Source organism: Homarus americanus, unplaced genomic scaffold (genome assembly GCF_018991925.1).
Source record: "Homarus americanus isolate GMGI-L3 unplaced genomic scaffold, GMGI_Hamer_2.0 scaffold51859, whole genome shotgun sequence".
NCBI lineage: Eukaryota > Metazoa > Arthropoda > Malacostraca > Decapoda > Nephropidae > Homarus > Homarus americanus.
Window position 1 is genome coordinate 4,468,342 of NW_024711292.1, and position 19,478 is coordinate 4,487,819.

General features: G+C 40.6%; 1 protein-coding gene across 1 annotated transcript in view; it reads right to left on the bottom strand.

Moving 5' to 3' along the window:
• Positions 1-14,254, bottom strand: part of LOC121865499 (ionotropic receptor 93a-like) — a 23,119-nt gene extending 8,865 nt beyond the window's left edge. Inside the window, exons 1-10 of the mRNA XM_042365049.1 lie at positions 14,222-14,254; positions 12,242-12,396; positions 11,262-11,366; positions 9,813-10,042; positions 8,640-8,768; positions 7,655-7,826; positions 3,608-3,844; positions 2,501-2,766; positions 1,664-1,798; positions 742-928 (exon numbers count right to left, since the gene is read on the bottom strand). Coding sequence (XP_042220983.1) covers positions 742-928; positions 1,664-1,798; positions 2,501-2,766; positions 3,608-3,844; positions 7,655-7,826; positions 8,640-8,768; positions 9,813-10,042; positions 11,262-11,270 — 1,365 coding nt within the window. The 5' untranslated portion in view covers positions 11,271-11,366; positions 12,242-12,396; positions 14,222-14,254. The remainder of the gene's footprint in view (positions 1-741; positions 929-1,663; positions 1,799-2,500; positions 2,767-3,607; positions 3,845-7,654; positions 7,827-8,639; positions 8,769-9,812; positions 10,043-11,261; positions 11,367-12,241; positions 12,397-14,221) is intronic.
• Positions 14,255-19,478: the final 5,224 nt, after the last annotated feature.

Consider the following 19,478-nt stretch of genomic DNA (forward strand, 5'->3'; position numbering starts at 1 on the left):
GTGTTTATACTTTGAGTAAAATGTAGTCAGTCACTTGACCTACCTGTACTCCTGCTAGCTATGGTGGCTATAATCTTATACTTGTACTTTCAATGATTTAGTTATAATGGATTGGAGTTTTAGATTAAACAAGAGCCATTTATATTTATGAGCATAGCAGTCAAGTGAATGCAGCGCTCACTTGTTCCAGGGGTCGGTGGTTCGATTCCTGGGCGCACCCAGTTCATCCACATGTAAATGAGTACTTAAGTTTACAACTTAGGGATGTGAAGGTGATTGAGAGCAGTACTGTCCATGCTGCCTCTTTGTGTACCGAAAGCTTAGTATACAGTGTGCTGTATCCGCACTGCCTATGGGACCCACTTTCACACACATATTTATGTACAGTATGCGTCATGTAGATCCACAATGGAAACGTGGATAAGATAAATCTTGATAAAATCACACAGGAAAAGGGGAAACAATGGAGCACCTTAGCTTTTGTCTTTATTCAAGCCATCTTCAGTTGCCTCTGAAGATGTCTTATGTATGTGTGTGTGTGTGTGTGTGTGTGTGTGTGTGTGTGTGTGTGTGTGTGTACATTTAATGTGTCTACTTTGACCAACGAATACCCTGTATCTATATTCCTTGAGTGGTACCCCATCTTATATACTGAAACTTTACACAAATTCCTATTCAGAGTTTAAGTGTCTCAATATCATACAGTACACACCTAAAGTAAAGGGTGGGTGCCACACTTACCTCAATGATGGCCCTAATGCTGAAGTCTAGTTGTGGTTTGTATGGAGCATCATGGGGCAACGGCCAGGCTGACATCCCAGAGAACACGTTCTCCCGGCCCAGGTAGAGTCGGGAGGTGCCACCTGCCTGTGTGAACCGCTCAGCAATCACTAACTCCAGGTACCGGCGCACTTGGATATGTGCTTGTCTGCAAAAAAGTGCTAGAGTCAGTTTTATAAGTACTGTATGAGGTAATGACCAGAGACAAGTGTAATGTGCTGACAAGGAGGAATTAGTCAGTATCCTGACAATGACAGAAATTAATATGATGAGGGTGGAAACATTAAAGAACACAGAATAGGGTTTAAGGAAATGTTGTTGTGGCTTACGTGTCTTGTCCATTTGGGTTTGAATATCTTTGCGTTATTCACCTGACAGTTAATCAGAACCCCCTGGAATTATAAAACACTACACTGCATGACTTAGAATAAAATTATCTATTTTCAAGTCGTAATGGGTTAATTATTGCAAATATCACTTGGATGATGCAATGTGATGACCAGTTGTGAACAAAAGTTTGCCCCAAATGGTGAGTCACAGGATTGAGTCTCCAAACTGAGTTACCCTGATTGTCGTCTCACACGGGTGTGCTGTTTTATCTCATTTAGGGATCAATACTGCTTCAGTTTGGGAGACCCAGGGAGGGAGGACAATTTTGTTTGTGCTTCTGTAATACAATACAGTATTGTCCCAGCTCTCTCAATGTTCACGTCCTCAATAATCACAGTATCTGGTACCACGAACATACAAATATAGTTGTACACTACCTCTCAGAGATGTGTCTAGAGATGTGAAGCTCCTTCCTCCCACCCACCAGTGACTTATTTTTCACCGCTCAAGAGGGAAGTTCAGAATGTTTAATTTGTGGTGATGACTGACTCACTTGTCACTGACTTGCTGTAGGCCATCCAACACAGATGGAACTAGGTCCATTCTCTGGGCCAGGGCCTTGAACACTGTAGAATCAGACCTGCTGTAGAAATCTCGGAACTGTGCTCCATAAGGTGGCATTGTTACCCTGTGTGAGAGAATACCGAGAGATAATAAAGTTATTAAATATTGTCCTTTGGGTCTGGAATTGACACTGAAGGACATTTTCATTTAATTTGCTACAGGTATTCATAAAAAAAAGTTTGAAGCATCAAGTAATAAGAATCAGAAATTTTCTCTCCTTCTAGATTGTAATAATTTTTTTTAATCCTTAGCTATAATCCTATTAACTAATTGGATAGGGAGTGACATTAAGTCAAGAAAAGATGTGATCGAATCATGATAAATTAGTGAGTAATTATTATAAATTCTTAACAGACAAACTCTTTGTCTTTCTTCATGAATAGTTTTGGAAATACGTACTTCTGCAAGGAAGAATGATGCCCAGGTTCACTGGGTTAGTTCTGACAATAGAAGCTTAGTAAAGTGAACCAAGGACTAGAGTGAATCAGAGCCCATATAAAGAACATTATTAAATAAGTATCTTCCTGAATATGAGAAGTGGAATCTCAGGAAGCCTGCTTGATGCCACTGAGGTGATTATCCACTTTTATGCCAGGGTAGCGGTCCCATGAACATAACTTTAGTGGTATTGTTCAGTTTGAATATATTGATAGAACTTCAGGCAGTCTGGTCACCATAAGAACATGAGCAATATGGGACCTACTTTTCACATTTTAATCCATACTCACCAAAGAACTCGTCCCCCTCCACAGAAATAGGGACTTACTTCTTGACGACACTGACGAGCTGCTCAAGTGTCTCAGGTCTGGCGGGATATTTGGGTATGGTGAGAGAGGCAGTAAGGTTGCCGCGGTAGGCTACCCCAATAATGAAGGCGAACACCAGCCATGACCCAATAATTACCCGCGCCCACGACCTCCTGGTGAGTCGCCTAGACATATCCTGCCCCAACAGTGTTCTCACCACCTCCTGCACCACCAGTTGGGTGTCCATCCTGTCATCCTGCACCTCCCTAATACTCATTATGTTCATCTGTATCATAATACACAACAAGAATCAGGGAGACAAATTTAATAACTGCAATATGAATAAAGTTATGACATCAGTATTGCAATCTTAAAATCTAATGTATTTGTATCAAACTTGTACATTAAATTCTCCTTCAAACTTTCTGAAAACCTGGTGCCATTCAGCACGCTGACTTGACACACTCTAGTAATTTAATATTCCAGTATAGGCGAAGAATTGGTGGTAGGCCTACGCGATAGATGGAGTAATTAAAGAAGGTCATACAGAGAACAGTCAGAGCCTGATTAAGTGTCAGGGGATGAGTGTGGCCTCTCACCATGTATGGTCTGGGGACCCTTTACTTATACTGTAATAGGATACTTGGTCATGGTACCTCATGAAAATATGCATAATTATTCCACCTTTTATATTCATGTAACTATAAACATACAGTACACTTCACTTATCATTCGATCTAATTGTCTTTTTCCCAGCTATAAGGTATCTTAATGACAGGATGAAGGAGACAAAATCATTAATTCTAACACAACTTGAAGGATTCCATCACAACCTGAGCCACATATTATTAATTAAATTTCCCGTCGGGTGACATGCAGATGCTCTTCCTCAGTATACACTACCAGTACTGTGTTACTTCACTGATGACAATATTCATTCAGCATAGATTCTCCTAATATCATTATGGCTTATTTATTTTGTTTTCACGGAAATGGGTTGAAATAAAATTTTAAACGTGTAGTACTTGCTAAGCATTAGTGAAGACAAGGAAGGAGAGTTGCAGTTGTGATTGAGAGATGAAATCATTTAAATGTGAAGAAGGGTGAAGTGGTCTGAGGTGAGGTACCATGATGATAGTCGCAGGCACCAACACCAGCACGGCTAGGATGGACGCCCACACCTCGTCAGCCAATGGGTAGTAGAGGCTGAGGAACTGAGGCTTGAGCACTGGCTTAAGCATGCAGAAAGTTGGGGAGGCATACTCATAAGGGTAAGAGAAGTCGTACTGTTCCAAACGACCAGGCAGCATTGCGTAGATAACCGTGGCCATGAACGACTCTCGCTCCTCTACTTTTTTAGTCACCTGTTGAGGGAACACGTGTCAGCGAGGAGTACAGTAATATACAGTGCAGTAGCTTGATGAAAAAGAAGGGTCACACTTATAGACATTGCATCTTAACAATTGACCAAGACAGGCTGTGCAGACTAGCAGTGCCCGGACAAACGTGGGCACAGGACTTGAACCCATGTCAAACACATAAACAGAGACCATAAACACCAGATAACGGACAGTCAGACACCTCTGAGTAACAAAACAATGTTAATCTTTATCATTATGATCACTTCAAACACATTCACTTTAAGCATCAGAAGCAGGTCAGTGTAAAGTGTTCAAGAGGAGGCCGCAGTGATGTTGTCCTGGTGGCAGCAGTCCCTGGTATCCTCCCAACTCGCCCTACCCCCTCACCCCCACATCACAATACTGACATTACCGGATCCTTTTTAATTCTTTTAGTACGTGTGTTGTTTGACATCCCAACCCCTGTAAAGTATACTAAACTCGTGGCAGTATAAATGACTATATAAATCTAAAGGGGCATGAATATATGGGTCATATATTTAAGTTGTAAATGGCAGTTTATGTTATGGGGTGGAAACAACAGTTCTTTGACAATGAGTCGTGTTAATGTATCTGTAATGAATAGTAACGACATACCATGATCAAGTTACCATAGGCACCAGTATTGCTAGAGAGACTTCAAATATTAAGTTCCTCATTACCATGGTTCCTGTTGAAGTTGCCATGAATGACAACGATTAGTTTCTGGAGAACGACACCGTGGCAACGAGTGGTGCAGCAAGATATAGTTAAAAGTTGTCATAGCAGGTTTATGGCAGGTGACACTGAGAAGAGATCAGTCAACAAGTAGCGGTGGATTTGAATTACGTCAGAATTAAAGCCAAAAATTATAGCCATTCATAAATTCCTTATCAACACAGGTATAATGTATATAAACAATAAAATTAATAGGCATAGAAAAATACATGACATAAATTTCCATTACAAAGAAAAAGAATAGTATCTTGGGAATTTTCTAAGGTTATTTCAGCATGAATTTAAACATTAATGTGAATATGCAAATTAAATACAAAAATGCCTTGTTCTGAAAAGTTTATTTTTTATTGATAAAGGATTCTCTTAACTTGTGTGTACCTGTATTGACCTCTGTATGTATATGTATGTATATATATATATATATATATATATATATATATATATATATATATATATATATATATATATATATATATATATATATATATATATATATATATATGTAACCGGTCGGAATTTACTGGACTTTAATTTCTCACTTGACTTGGGGTTTATTAAAGATTATTAGATGAAATTGCAGTGGTAGCGCCCCTTTGAGAAAAATCCCGAAATAGCACAAGAACACTTAAATTTACTAAACAAAATGAATTGTCCGTGACCCGTGGAAGGATAGCGTCTGTGACTGGGATGAAATGAGACACTGTAAAATTTAGACACTTATATTCCCTCCAACACTACAAACACAATCAAATAATGGTACACCAATATGCGCACCTCCTAACCTGAACTTAAAACACTACTCTGGGGAATAAAGGTTATACATGATATTGAAATTATTAGAAACTCAGACAATGCCTCATTAGACAACAATAAATTTGAAGTATTAAGAAATGTTGCTTGCACACATGAAACAGGCCTTAAGGGTTTTCACAAAATAATGTCCACCACTGCAGAAATGGCATAAAAATAAGAAATTATTAATTCCACCCTGAATAGGCCTAAAGGGCACTCAATAGAATTATGTTACCCCAACAGATGCACACTTCCTAACCTAACTTAACCACTACTCTGGCGAACAAAGGTTATACCTGAGATCGGAATTATAAAGAAAAATTAGATGCATTAAAGGAACTAAATCACAGTATCACTCTGGTTTCAATTAGTGACACAACATTTAAAAAACAATACGATCAAAATTATTTAAGAAATGTTAAACTACACACGTCGAGATATTAGTAACTCAAAAAATGGTATTAACTACACACAAAAATATTATCACTATTATTGAGATGTTACTGGGTCCACCAATACCCATGAACCATGCTCCACCCAACTCAACATACACCCGTAATAAGGGAGATAAAATGTTTCTCTCGGTATCCCCTAGACTCCTGGTCTCAGTGTGTGACCATTAATTTACTCAGATAGCCTCAGTGTACTCCCAGTGTACTGTACAGTGGACTGTACTGTATATGTTTGCATGTATATATGCAATGACAAACGACCCTTCACCCCCCTCGTTCCTCTTACACTCGCCCCACACATCACCAAGACTCCCCTCCCTCTTACACTCGCCCCACACATCACCAAGACCCCCCTCCCTCTTACACTCGCCCCACACATCACCAAGACCCTCTCCTTACACTCGCCCCACACATCACAAAGACTCCCTCCCTCTACACTCCCCCCACATCACTAAGACCCCCTCCCTCTACACTCCGCCCCACACATCACCAAGACTCCTCTTACACTCCTCTACACTCTGCCCCACACATCACCCAAGACCCCTCCCTCTACACTCGCCCCACACATCACCAAGACCCTGTCCCTCTTACCTGCCCCACACATCACCAAGACCTCCTTCTACACTCGCCCACATCACAAAGACTCCCTCCCTCTACACTCGCCCCACACATCACCAAGACCTCTCCCTCTACACTCGCCCCACACATCACCAAGACTCCCCACACTGCCCCACATCACCAAGACCCCTTACACTCGCCCCACACATCACCAAGACTCCCTCCCTCTACACTCGCCCCATACATCACTAAGACCCTCCCTCTTACACTGCCCCACACATCACCAAGACCCTCCTCTACACTGCCCCACACATCACCAAGACCCTCTTACACTCGCCCCCACATCACCAAGACCCTGTCCCTCTTACACCGCCCCACACATCACCAAGACTCCTCCCTACACTCGCCCCATACATCACTAAGACCCCTCCTCTTACACACGCCCCACACATCACCAAGATCCTTCCCTCTACACTCGCCCCACACATGACCAAGATCCTCCTTCATACCTGCCCCACATCACCAAGACCCTCTTACACTCATCCCACACATCACCAAGACCCCCCTCCCTCTTACACTCGCCCCACACATCACCAAGACCCCCTCCCTCTTACATTCGCCCCATACATCACTAAGACCCTCTCCCTCTTACACTCGCCCCACACATGACCAAGGCCTTCCTCCCCTCCACTCCTATACTCGCGCCATGTCAAGGAAACACCAAGTCGAGAAGCTGTAGACGTGAGGTGACGAATTTTGACCTAACATGACCAGGGTTACCGCCACTGACACCATTTAGACGAACACAAATAATCTGTGAGTTGATGCACATAATAAATTTGAAATTTTTATAACGTTTATTTAACTTTTCTCAAAAAAAAAAAATGGGGGGCAAGCAAATTCCTTCCCCAAATTTGCCAAGGTAAGTAAAAAAAAAGATCTCCGGGCAAGTAAATTTAAAACTCACTTGCCCGGGACAATTAATGCTTCACATACTCTGCACAGCCTGGTCCAAGAGCTGGTATCAAACACAAGGGGAGATTTGTAACTGATCATGATCATGCCTGGGGCACTTATTCTGGACGACAAAAGTAGCTCCGCCAAGTTCAAGAACTCTGCCGCCATATATGTTTGGGACAGCGGCAAACATACCACAATCACGAATTTCAGGGGTGTGTCAAGGGCTTTATTGGTGGACCTAGACAATGGATCTCTTCAACTATCAATAGTGGATGATGACAACCTTATACCTCACCTCATCCCAGTTAGCGGCAGGAAGAACATGGATGGTAAAGTTGAGGCTCGCAGCTATGGCCCGCAGCATGAGGTAGTCAGTGCCGTAGTACTGGGTGAGACCACTGCCCTCATCCTGAATCCAGTAGGGTGAGAATGGCAGGGCGGTCACGTTTACCTGCTCACCAAAAAAGCTGAAAATTTGGAAGAAAATACTAAAATTGTTGCGACCACAAGCAATGTGACACCATAAGTAAATATAAGTCTGATTTCACAACTACATAAATCAAATATAATACCTAGAAGTAATGAAACTCACCCACGTGACGTGTGAGTTTCATTACTTCGGATCATATAAATGTTCGCCCTCAAGCTTACATCACCTGATAGTTTAACAGGGTGGGTCCAGGCCTTGTCTCTATACCTTCACATCCACAATGGGATTACTCAAGTGTCATCTCATTCTTATAGGTGAGTTATCAAAAGAGTCCAGAGAATTTGACCCAACCAAGAGAAAGGGAGATGGGGGGAGATTAAGTAATATGACACTTACCACTGTAACTCCCAAAATACACTCATAAAAGATTAGTTATCAGCTCGGAAATATTTCTTGAAAGACTGACAAGAGTAAAGAGACCTCTGCTTGTATTCCGAAACCATGTTATTTAATATAAGGGCGAGTGAAGAAGTGCGTCCTTGTTAAGTCAGGCTCGGGAAGACAGTCATTAGGTTGGGATAATTTGATGAGTAAATGGTGTAAAAGACTCCTCTGTGCCCAGGTGCGTCTCTTCACAAATAAAGTCAACGCCTGGAAGGTACAGTACTTGTTTGGATGAGGCTTATTTGTTTATTGGTATTAAACTTTCAGTTATCTATGATAGTATCTCCGTGGCACAAGGCAAGGTATTTGTTTTTATTATTCAGTGAAATGTTCGCATCTGTATTGTTCAAAATACTACCAAATGATCAGCTGGCAACACTGACATACACTAAAAGGGGAACATTACTTAGAGAATTTCTCTGGGAACAGCTGCTGGTGTGAGATGAGTGTAAGTCCAGTAGCTTGGGTCCACCTGGCCACCCGCGCCACCTGCGCCTTCCTCGGGCTGTACGGAAGGTATACGAACATCCCCAGTCTGTCAACGTGTCACAAAATTCTAGGTTAGGAGGAAAATATCGTGATTTTCAATGTAAGATTTCTTTAATTCTAATTTATTGTTTTTTTTTTATATTAATCAATATTAATTATTAAGCCAATAAGTTCGATTGAGAGCAAAATTGACTATAAACACAAAGACTTGTGTACTGTAGTCTGTATAGTTTCGCTGATAATGTTAATAATCTTAAATTACTCTTAAACACCAAAACACAGCTACATCTGTACGAATCACTCGTCAGACAACACCTTGAATACCCACCAATTCCACTTAACACAATAACTAAAAAAAAAAAAAAAAAAGCTGCAAGTAGTCCAAAATACAGCAAGAAGAACAGCAAAACACAGGCCGCCATACAGACATAAAATACGAGACATACACATTGAACATAACATAGACACAATTAACAAAAGAACAAAAAACAAGCAAAGGCGGTATGGGACAAACTACACCGAACACAAGACCCTATTTTACAGGAATTAGTACAGGCAAACAACAATATATCACACAGCTGGTGGCCAAGAAGCATCAACATTAACACAATCAGCCCGGCACCATTATACGCGAGAATACCACCACTCATATAACCGAAAAGAAGGGAACTATCCTGCCAGTTCACACAAGGACCTGGTGGGACCCCCCAATCACAAAAGATGAGGAACATCCCTTTAGCAACACACGGACCTGAAGGGACCCTCCAACAAACCATAAAACAGCACATTCCCTTGGATCGCACTTTAAACCAGCTTAGCTTAGCTTAGCTTATCTAACCTCCCTTGCCCCTGGTGGACTGAGGGACGTCTGTCATTGGTTAAGCCACAAACCAGCCTCCGTAAGGTGGAAAGCCCACCTGCTATCATTCTTCTTCTGTACTTCCCACTTCTTAACTATACCTTGCCCGAAATCTCCTTGTTCACCTCAGAGCCACGGCTCTCTTATCTCGGTGTTCTAACTGACTGACTTCTTGGAACGTTGTTTTATGTTAATAATCATTAAGGTGTCATAAGAGGCACTATACTGTACCTTGTAGGGGTAACTTGTTCCAGGTTAAGGAACATGGTATTCATCATGGTGAAGGTCCAGTGGCTGGTTACTAGGTGTTGCAGCTCTGGCAGGGCCAGTTGGGTCACAGCCAGCAGCCTTGTTGCCCACACTAACAGCCGACTCTTCAATGACCATTCGGCAAATGCAGTAAGGAAGGCGGCACGGTTACTCACCACCACTACCGTCATGCACCGCGACAGTACACGAACCTGCCCGTTCGATATAAACACACTTTCCTTAAACAAAACCTCTGTGGACCCACGTGATAGTCATTAAAATATTTTCTCTGGTGCCTTAAGACCTTAAGTAACTTCCCTTTATGTCTACTTCAGCATTAAAACACATATAAAAATTAAATAATTTACCAAGATAGTAGAGGGAGAGAAGTGAGGACGTCACTGAAACATAATGCTAAATATTCCTTCGGTGGACCTAGATCATGACACGAAATACATAACAAATACAAAAGCAACACTATAAAACACTGTTCACTTCAATGTACAGTATTAAACACAGATTAGTATTAGAAAGTCAGAGCAATATTTTATTTAAATACATAGCAAAGGACAGTTTAATTACGTATCAGAGTTTTCATTTATGTGTCTCCGGATAATCTTAATAAAAATTACATTTATAAAAATTATAAATATTTAAAGAAACATACTTTACAACCTACATGAACCTTCTTGGCAAATTTATATAATTTTTTTACCGATTTCTCAAAACAGTAACTTATTCATTATCCAGGGCTATAGACAGGGGCGGATCCAGAAATGTCATCAAAAGGGGGTCCAAGAAGGTGAGAGTGGGGGAGCGTGGCGAGTACAGCGAGCTCACTCAGCTGGGGATAAGAGGGGGGGGTGTAAGCCTCCAGATTTTGTTTTTTTAATATGACCAATATCATGGACATTTTGAAGCATGTGCAATAGTAATTACTTTTTGCTATACAAAAATGTCTGAGTGCAATATTACAGTGCTTTAAAGAAAAATTATTGGAATTTTCTGATGAAAAGTGGGGTCTGGACCCCCAGGACCCCCCTGGAACCGCCCCTGATAAATGAAAGACTAATTGGTTTTTAATAGGAAAACAAGATACAGTAGTTCACCGTACTGTACTGGTACTGTATTGGATCGCTACATTATATCATCTGGACACATCACTCAACACCGTGAAACACCTGGACTATCAGCATCATTAAATGTTCGTGATTTATATCTTATAAGAACAAATAAATTCTTAACCAAAATTCACACGTCTTATTTTCTTCTCAAGAAGTGAGTAAGAGTATTAATATTCACGTATAAACACACATGTCTAATATAAACACCCCGAGGAAACACCATGAGACTTACAATAAAAGTTCTCTTATAACTTGCCTGCAATCTTACGCTCAATAACTAACTAAAGGGCAAAATGCTGGGACTTACTTGACGCATGTGGGCCACCACCTGGGAGAACTGAGTGTGTGTAGCGTTGGTGATGTGAGCGTCGACCACTACCTCGAACACCCCGACACCTGCCGGCGCCACCACCTGTGTCATCATGAGTTAGTGTTCAACTTGTCACCAATAAAAATATGACCAGATAAGAAAGATTTATGTGAAATATGTTGACCAACAATATGAAAGATTTATAGTTGATATTTTTTTTTATTTCTTATTATATCAAACAAAATGTGATTGAGTACAGTATAGTACATCCCAGTCAATACCATAATCTAATAGACATTATCAATGATGTGTCTGACATGCATTTCCAATTCTGCTTTTATATTTAAGTCCATCTTTTAGTACAAACACATTAAACGTCTTTTATTTCAAGACACTTAATTTGGCACATAATCGCTTCAAATTTTTATTACTTAGAAATTCTAAGTTAGAATGTATCTGTTCCTGAGACACCCTACAGCTGTGTGTGTGTGAGGTGTCACAAGACTTGCATATCCTCTTTCTTCATATTAATGGTTACCACAAATAACCATATTGTCTTCACTTTTAATTTGTAGTTTTCCTCAAATACTAAACTTGTTATTAAACTATAATATTGAGAATAGTGTCTGGCTGGCTGCTGAGTTCACCCCTTAATTAACAGCTCCTTAATAAAAGGGTTAATCAAGGGTAACAAGAGGAACGTCACCACACGATCCGCCAACTGATTGACCTCACAGCCACTATGTGCTGTTGGGACGGTACCATGATGAAAATAGACCAATCTGTCCAAGTTTTATCTGGACTTGGATTCGAATCCAGAACCAAACACTTGTAAGACTAGTGGACTAACCATTTTACCACTGGGGCCCCCCACACACAAACAACCACCTGAAATCCATCACTGGAAAGACATCATGATGAATAATACTTAAGAATGTAATGTGAAAAAAAGATGCATAAAGGAGATGATTAGTGACCTTGTAAGGAGCAGCGGGGATTTTGTGGCCGTCAGTGAGGAAGGCGACACAGCAATGGCGGTGGGAGGAGCCTCGCAAAACAGCATTGACACCACTACTCGTCGCCTCCACCAGCTCCCTCCCGGACTCCTCGGAATTGTTCTTTTTAAACAACACTGTCAAGGTTTGAAAAATACAATACCAATAACTGTTTACATCGGTTATAATATCCCTGAACGTATTCGCGGGATATTTTGGGAGCCTTCGTACCACCAAGTCCCTAAACATTTTTCGTAGCGACCCAAAACTAAATCGGCCAGGCGAGCTCGCGACCTACCGTATAAAACAGACAACCATTAAAGACATTCAATAATGTTATTAACTAGTTGTTGTTGATTATGACCAAAGGGTAAAGTGTTGCTGACATGTAGCTGGCCTCACTGTCAGGATTAAACTTGAACATCGGGTTTGATCGATGATTTTGACAATTCTACTCCAGCAATATTTCAGAAAGGCATAAGTACTGTACTCTAATAAGGAATGCTGCATAAATGATTATAATGGTTCCTTTCGTTACACCCAAGTAAAAAAAATGTAATCGGGTTTTCAAGGAATCAAAATCTCTTCGAATAGGAAATTAATGTGTTCAGCAACTGAAGTACATATAAAATAACAGAAAAACACACTCACCAACAAATTTTACAGGATGGCAAAACGTTTAAATTATTTCATGTCTTTGTGACAAACTATTTCCCAAGTTAAACATTTTGACCCCAGGTTATTAATCGGCGTGTTGAGGGTTGCCATGTGGTTGTCGTTTTTTAAAGTTTTATTTGAACATAAATATATTTCGCATCAGGGAGAGACTTTGTGAACACCTGTAGTTATTACAGTAAGCTCGGGCACATCCAAGACTTCTTAAAGGGTGGAGGAGAGATTGTCAAGCTGCCATCATCAGTAATTATCTCCCTATACAATAAAAAAAAAAGGAGGATTGTGTTTATCAGGTGACTGTAATTTTTGGCATCTCAACCAGTTAAACATTAGTTCAGATCTTTTATCACAGACCAGTGCTCCTCCCTCGGTGGGCTGGACTCACTAAACACCATCATGTCTGTTCGATCTTGATTCTCCTTGGCCAAGCGTGGAGGGGAGGTGACTTTCCCACCTTAGGGTAGATGGACTGTCCTCGTGATTACGCTCTCATCGATATCAATAGTATTTACAGTGACGCTTTAGTATCGAGAAGAGGAGTTAGGTATGTGCGTGTCGCGAGGGAATAACAAAAGGAATATTGTATCTAGCGAGGACAGGCCGTGTTGCTTAGCAGGTCGCTTCCTGTAAAGAAGAGAGCGTTTTTATGGGTGATGGATCTATATTGGACTCACGTGAGACACTACGGAATTTGGTCTAATGTTGTCACGTCGCTAACTACTGTGGTTATCAAGTTATATGACACCAAATTCAGGTTCAGAAAATATGTCATTTGCACCCGTCTGTTTACACAAATATATCCAGTACAGAGCAGAGAAATATTGTAGATTTCACTATAAAAATCCTGGGTTTGCTTAAAGACGGTTTCATGATGTTTGACTAACTTTTGGATTTTTTTTTGTTTCACATTTTGTGGACTTTTAATATGTTGAGGTCAGTAAAGGCAAATGTATTTTTCAAACAATGGAATGGAATTAAAATAGAAAGACAATCGTTATATCCAGTAAAACGCAATTTTTTATCACCTTGACACTCATAAACAAGACTGTGTCCTCACATCACCAACAAACACTGAGAACAATAGTTTTATTATTGTTTCTTCAACATGCAAATATACATGAAAAAGACCAAAACCTTATTGTACACCACGTAAATATTTAAAATAATTGATAGAAAATGAAAATAGGAAGAATTTTCTATGACTGAATTCAATATACGTTAGAGGTTGAGTTGAGTTTACTTAACTAAGGTAAGAAGTGTTACAGGGGTGACTGTTGGTTGACTGACCTGCAGGGCCGAGCAGAGGGGAGGAGGACGCCTGACACACACACACCACCACCACCCACACGATCCTCACCCTCATCCTCCCTCACCTGCAACACACAGGAACTTTCACAAAAAGATACGTACGAGTATTATAAAATTTTAAGTATAATTTACAGTTCCCTTTCTCTCTAAAATTTACACGGTAGTAATAAATACATAATAAAAGTGTCCAGACCAAGACTTCAACACGAGGGTTTACTGTATTATGGTATAGTACAATAGTGAAAATTTGTTACAGTCGATTCATAATATTAAGGAGTCACATCAGAAGCTCAAAGTTGGTACGATGTTATTTTTGGAACCTGTGTTTGCATAAGAGTTAAAATTGACGTAAATACAAAAATTCAAGGGTTGGGAAGATTATTATTTTTTTTAGCTCAGAGGTTCAACGTTGACACGACAGGAATTTTCAGGACCGCATGCACGCACGCACGCACGCACGCGAAAACACACACGCAGAGGTACTACAAATAGTATCGTACCAATCTTGAACCCCTCATAATTATGAACCCTTCAAGAAATTTATTGCCGAACTATATCTGAATTTGGCAGTAATGAACCACAGAGCACTGCCATCAAACCCCCAACTTGAATATCAGGGATTATGGTAATGTGTCTGTCTGCTATAACCCCGAAAATAAATAAATAAACAGTGAGCGGTGGTCGTGTGGATATTGTACTTGTCTCCTGCTTTAAGAGTCGATGTCTTACTCGTATGACCCCCCCCCCCTCCCCCAAGTCCTCTTAGCTGTGAGTATCTGACTACGGTTGGGAAGTATAGGGAGTCGTATATGTTGTCGATGACCTTGGCTTCTGTATTGAGGTCTCAGTAGTGATTTATCCACATTGCCTTTGGCGGATTATCAGTCTAATGGAGTTCACTTTTACTATGATGAATAATAAAAGCACAGTATGAGAACACCTTTAATTTCATACGAACGGGAAGTAAGCTTATGAAAGAACTAACAAATTACTTCAGTCAACCGTTTCTTAGAGAGCAATAAAATATATACGAATCTTGACGTTATCAGCCGAGGTCCTGGACTGGTATAGAGTTGAAGCCATAGGTCTGAGGTCCAGATAGAGCGCTGTAACTCTAGGGAAGACGTAAATGTAGCTGATAAAAGACTAAAACTTTTCATGAACTCACCTTTCATCGGCTCTGGGCCACATTTGCCATTGTAAATATAGTGGAGGCTCCAAAACTTTAGATCTACATTCAAGAAAAAACCCGCCCTCATATATACAGTTATTTGTAGTTTTACACAAGTCTACCTGTTACCAGTTATATGGTATATGCTACCACTTTCTCAATGTAAAGGCTGGCTGTTGGGTGCATTGCTAGCCATTTGGTCAGACACACGGCAGTTCCCCCACCCTCTCTCTCTCTCACTAAATTCTTAACATGTTATTACATATTTTCTTTATTTTCACTCTGACAAGGAATCACAAATATTTAGAATTTTCTAATAAACCCTTGCGGGCTCCATAATACGGTTCCGCGAACTGCAGGTTGGGGACCTCTCTACAGTAGACGATATTAATTCTAACTTCTTATGTGATTTGATCTTTACGATGTTTTTAATTGTTTGTTGTCTTTTGGAGAGTAGAATACGTGTGATTCCAAGACTGATGATTGTAACCAAGTACAAGGGAAAAAACTATATTACAGTCAGTACAGTTTCAAGACAGGAGGCACGCTCAAAGATCCGCTGTACGATGAATAGAGTATAAGGAATTCGAGGTTATAGTCTGTGATTGGTGACCGTATCAGAAAGCGATATTTTACCAGGGTAGAGTAACCTTCTCTAACAAGGGATAACACGCCATCGTAATCGATTTACTGTAGAAAGAGAGAAATCAACTGCTAACCCACGTAACGTCACACTGCCACTATTGGTTTGATGAAACTGTCACTTTAATCAAGATTTTAATATAAATGAATCTACTGCTCCAAACGAAATATTAATTACATATACGAATTCATATTCAGTGGCATGAAATTGAATCCAATACGAAAATTTAAATCTTACTCATGAAAGAACGTGACGTGACCTCCTCCATTGACTACCTTTTAGGATCCCTCGTAAATATATATGATTGACGATGATGTTTCGTGATTTGCAAGTTACAGGAGAGTTGCGCGGGAAAATCATCGCACAAAAGAAATATTCGACAATTTTGTTGTTATTATTTTCAGCCATGTGTATGCTCCATAGCAGCAGTGTCTAGTTGTATCCTTCATCACGTCACAGTCTCGCATAAATATTGATCAAATAGTTCGTCATAGTGAACGCGTTATGTCGTTCTGTCACTTAGCAGACCGCCAACTGTCATCCACAGTCACTGACGTTATATGCTATTCTTAGTTGAGAGTATTCAACCCATTGATACTCTTTGCCGAACAAAAGACGTTCATTAACGGGTAATCGACGTTTTTAGGCTATGTTTACTGGCTATTGTCATCCTGTCTGCAGCTGTATACCATCCACAGCGGGGTGGTATTGTTCAGTAAAGAATAGCCGGTAAATGCTCATGAATATCAAGACATCAAGGATTTTCAGCTGAGCCATGCCACTAACAAGACACAGCAGACAAAAGGTCAGCTTCTGTCTGTTTAAAGTTAGATGACCCACAGACCTGCTTCCTTCGCGTGTCCCACTGGTGTTACGCACAAAGTTCATAATAATAATGGCCATTTTGCCTTGAGGAATCAATTAATGCAGAATATAGTTACAGCGAGATTAGTATGGATTTCATTTTTTTAAGACACTTGTTCAGAAAAACTCCCCCGTCAGGCTATTTTCGACAACTGTACTGTACTGTCCTCAGAAATACGGCAATGCCTTTAGGGGAGATGGTCTTGTGTATGGGATCCCCTCTGTGATGAATAAATAGTCTGGCGTTAACCAAATAAAATGTTGAAAGTGGCGGCCCGTAGTGAAGGGTTTAAGGGAAACTCAGTCTACTGTTAATTGTCTTATTACTTTTTTCTGGTTTAAGTTTAACAGTTATCCCAGTAAGAGAAAACAACTACACAGAATAACTACTTTACTACAAGACAGTCAGAAGTTGTAGATGTTTTATACCATTAATGTACTTTAACATAAAGACTCCTGGAATATGCTACCACAGACAACACGACACCAGGAATAATGATGAGTGCCGCTCTTAGTTCCATTGTATTGATGTCATATAGTTCAAGATTTCGATAAAAAACAAATTAAAACAATATAAATCCATCAGAAATAACTATATTTCAATAATGATTCACTACTACCGAACGTGACACAGTTGTTGTGTGTGTGTGTGTGTGTGTGTGTGTGTGTGTGTGTGTGTGTGTGTGGGTGTGTCTGTGTGTGTGTGGGTGTGTGTGTGTGGGTGTGTGTGTGTGTGGGTGGTGTGTGTGTGTGTGTGTGTGTGTGTGTGCTCAGTGTGGGTGTGGGTGTGTGTGTGTGTGTGTGTCTGTGTGGGTGTGTGTGTGTGTGTGTGTGGGTGGGTGTGTGGAGGGTGCGGTGTGTGTGTGTGTGTCCTTTTCAACCTGATAATGTACTCAAATGAGTTTTATGTCAAGTATAAAAGATTCAAGATGTGTCAGCCGGCCATCACACACGAGCAGGTGGCAAAAAGTAGACCAGGACGCCAGTATGAGGAATAAAGGGACACTAGTTGGATCCTTCGTCACCTGTTTACGGAGATTTGACATATTTTGCCTCACGCTCACAGTAAAGTCGCGTTAAACTTTATGTCATGGATACACCTCTCTCCAGCGACTGACACAAGTACCAGAATTGTAAGTATTGGGGGCATACATTCCACATCACACTAAACACATGGACATACAAACGAATCAAAAATAACCTCTTTACATGCAATGCACCAGCAGTAAATCTCTCTTGGTCGTGTTTAAATCATTTATGCACTAATAACAGTTATTCTATCAGCAGGCACGGCAGACGGGGAAGGGGGTGGCTAGGCTTTACATATACGTGCTGACTATTACTTACCTTTAAATATCTAGTGAATCGACATCCGCAAATTGTTTCCATTTTTGAAGAGCAAATAAGGGGTCAGTACCTTTTGAATTATTGTATCAAAGGAAAATTGGGCCGAAGATTATGAAAAATTGAGTAGTAACGGAGGAGTCGTCCTGTTCCTCTGCGTGTGTGTGTGTGTGTGATGTGCTCCTGGCAGGCACGACAGATACGCTGTGCTGGAAAAGTACCACGAGCAGGACATGAACTAACTCATTCTTACCCAACGACCACTCGGTAATTTTGATTATGTTGGTTGGTTGGCTTGATGGCCTGGTTAGAAAAAATAGGAATTAGTTTTACGGTTCTTTTTATGAAAAATTCCAACATTGTATATTGCACTTCACGTAACACAACAGTATTTATGATGCTACTGAATACTCTTCCGTAAACATGTAAATAAAACAGCGTCAGGTGAGTGCATTAGCGAGGACTGTCATGAATACTTTGGTGAAGGTAAGTAGTAAGACAACATACAGGGGAGCAACATTATCCTCACTTGTGGGAGACCTCACGCATCAACAAGTGTGGACGATGTTGCTGTTGTAATACTGTACAAGTATTCACGCGATCTCCATGAAAATTTGTAGGGCAGTGTGTATACATTTTTATGACACACCTTGTATATAGTGATAGGTGGACAAGTACCTGTGTTATGAAGTGTGTCTCATCAACTAGCAGACAATGCCATATAAGCAGGAAAGGATATACTGTAAGTTTGTTATTAACACTTTGTATAAGCTGACAAACTTTACATTGAGCAAAAACCCTGACCACATGGGGCCCATATGCTCTCATTAACAACAGCATAATGGCAATTAAGAACATAAGAACATAAGAAAGTGGGATACTGCAGGAGGCCGACTGGCCCATACAGGGCAGATCCCTTTCACACCCATCCCAGCACTTCCATGTGCCTATCCAACTTCGTCTTGAAGCTCCCTAGCGTTCCCGATCCTACTATAGCACTCGGTAGCCTATTCCACATATCCACAACTCTATTACCAAACCAGTGCTTGCTCATATCCTTTCTGAATCGGAATTTGCCCAATTTAAAGCCATTTGTTCAAAGCGTTTCGTTATTACACGGAGCTTCAGAACATCTTCCATTCTTTACCCCTTGTTAATCCCCATCACCCACTTGAACACCCTCATCATATCTCCCCAACTCTACGCCTCTAATG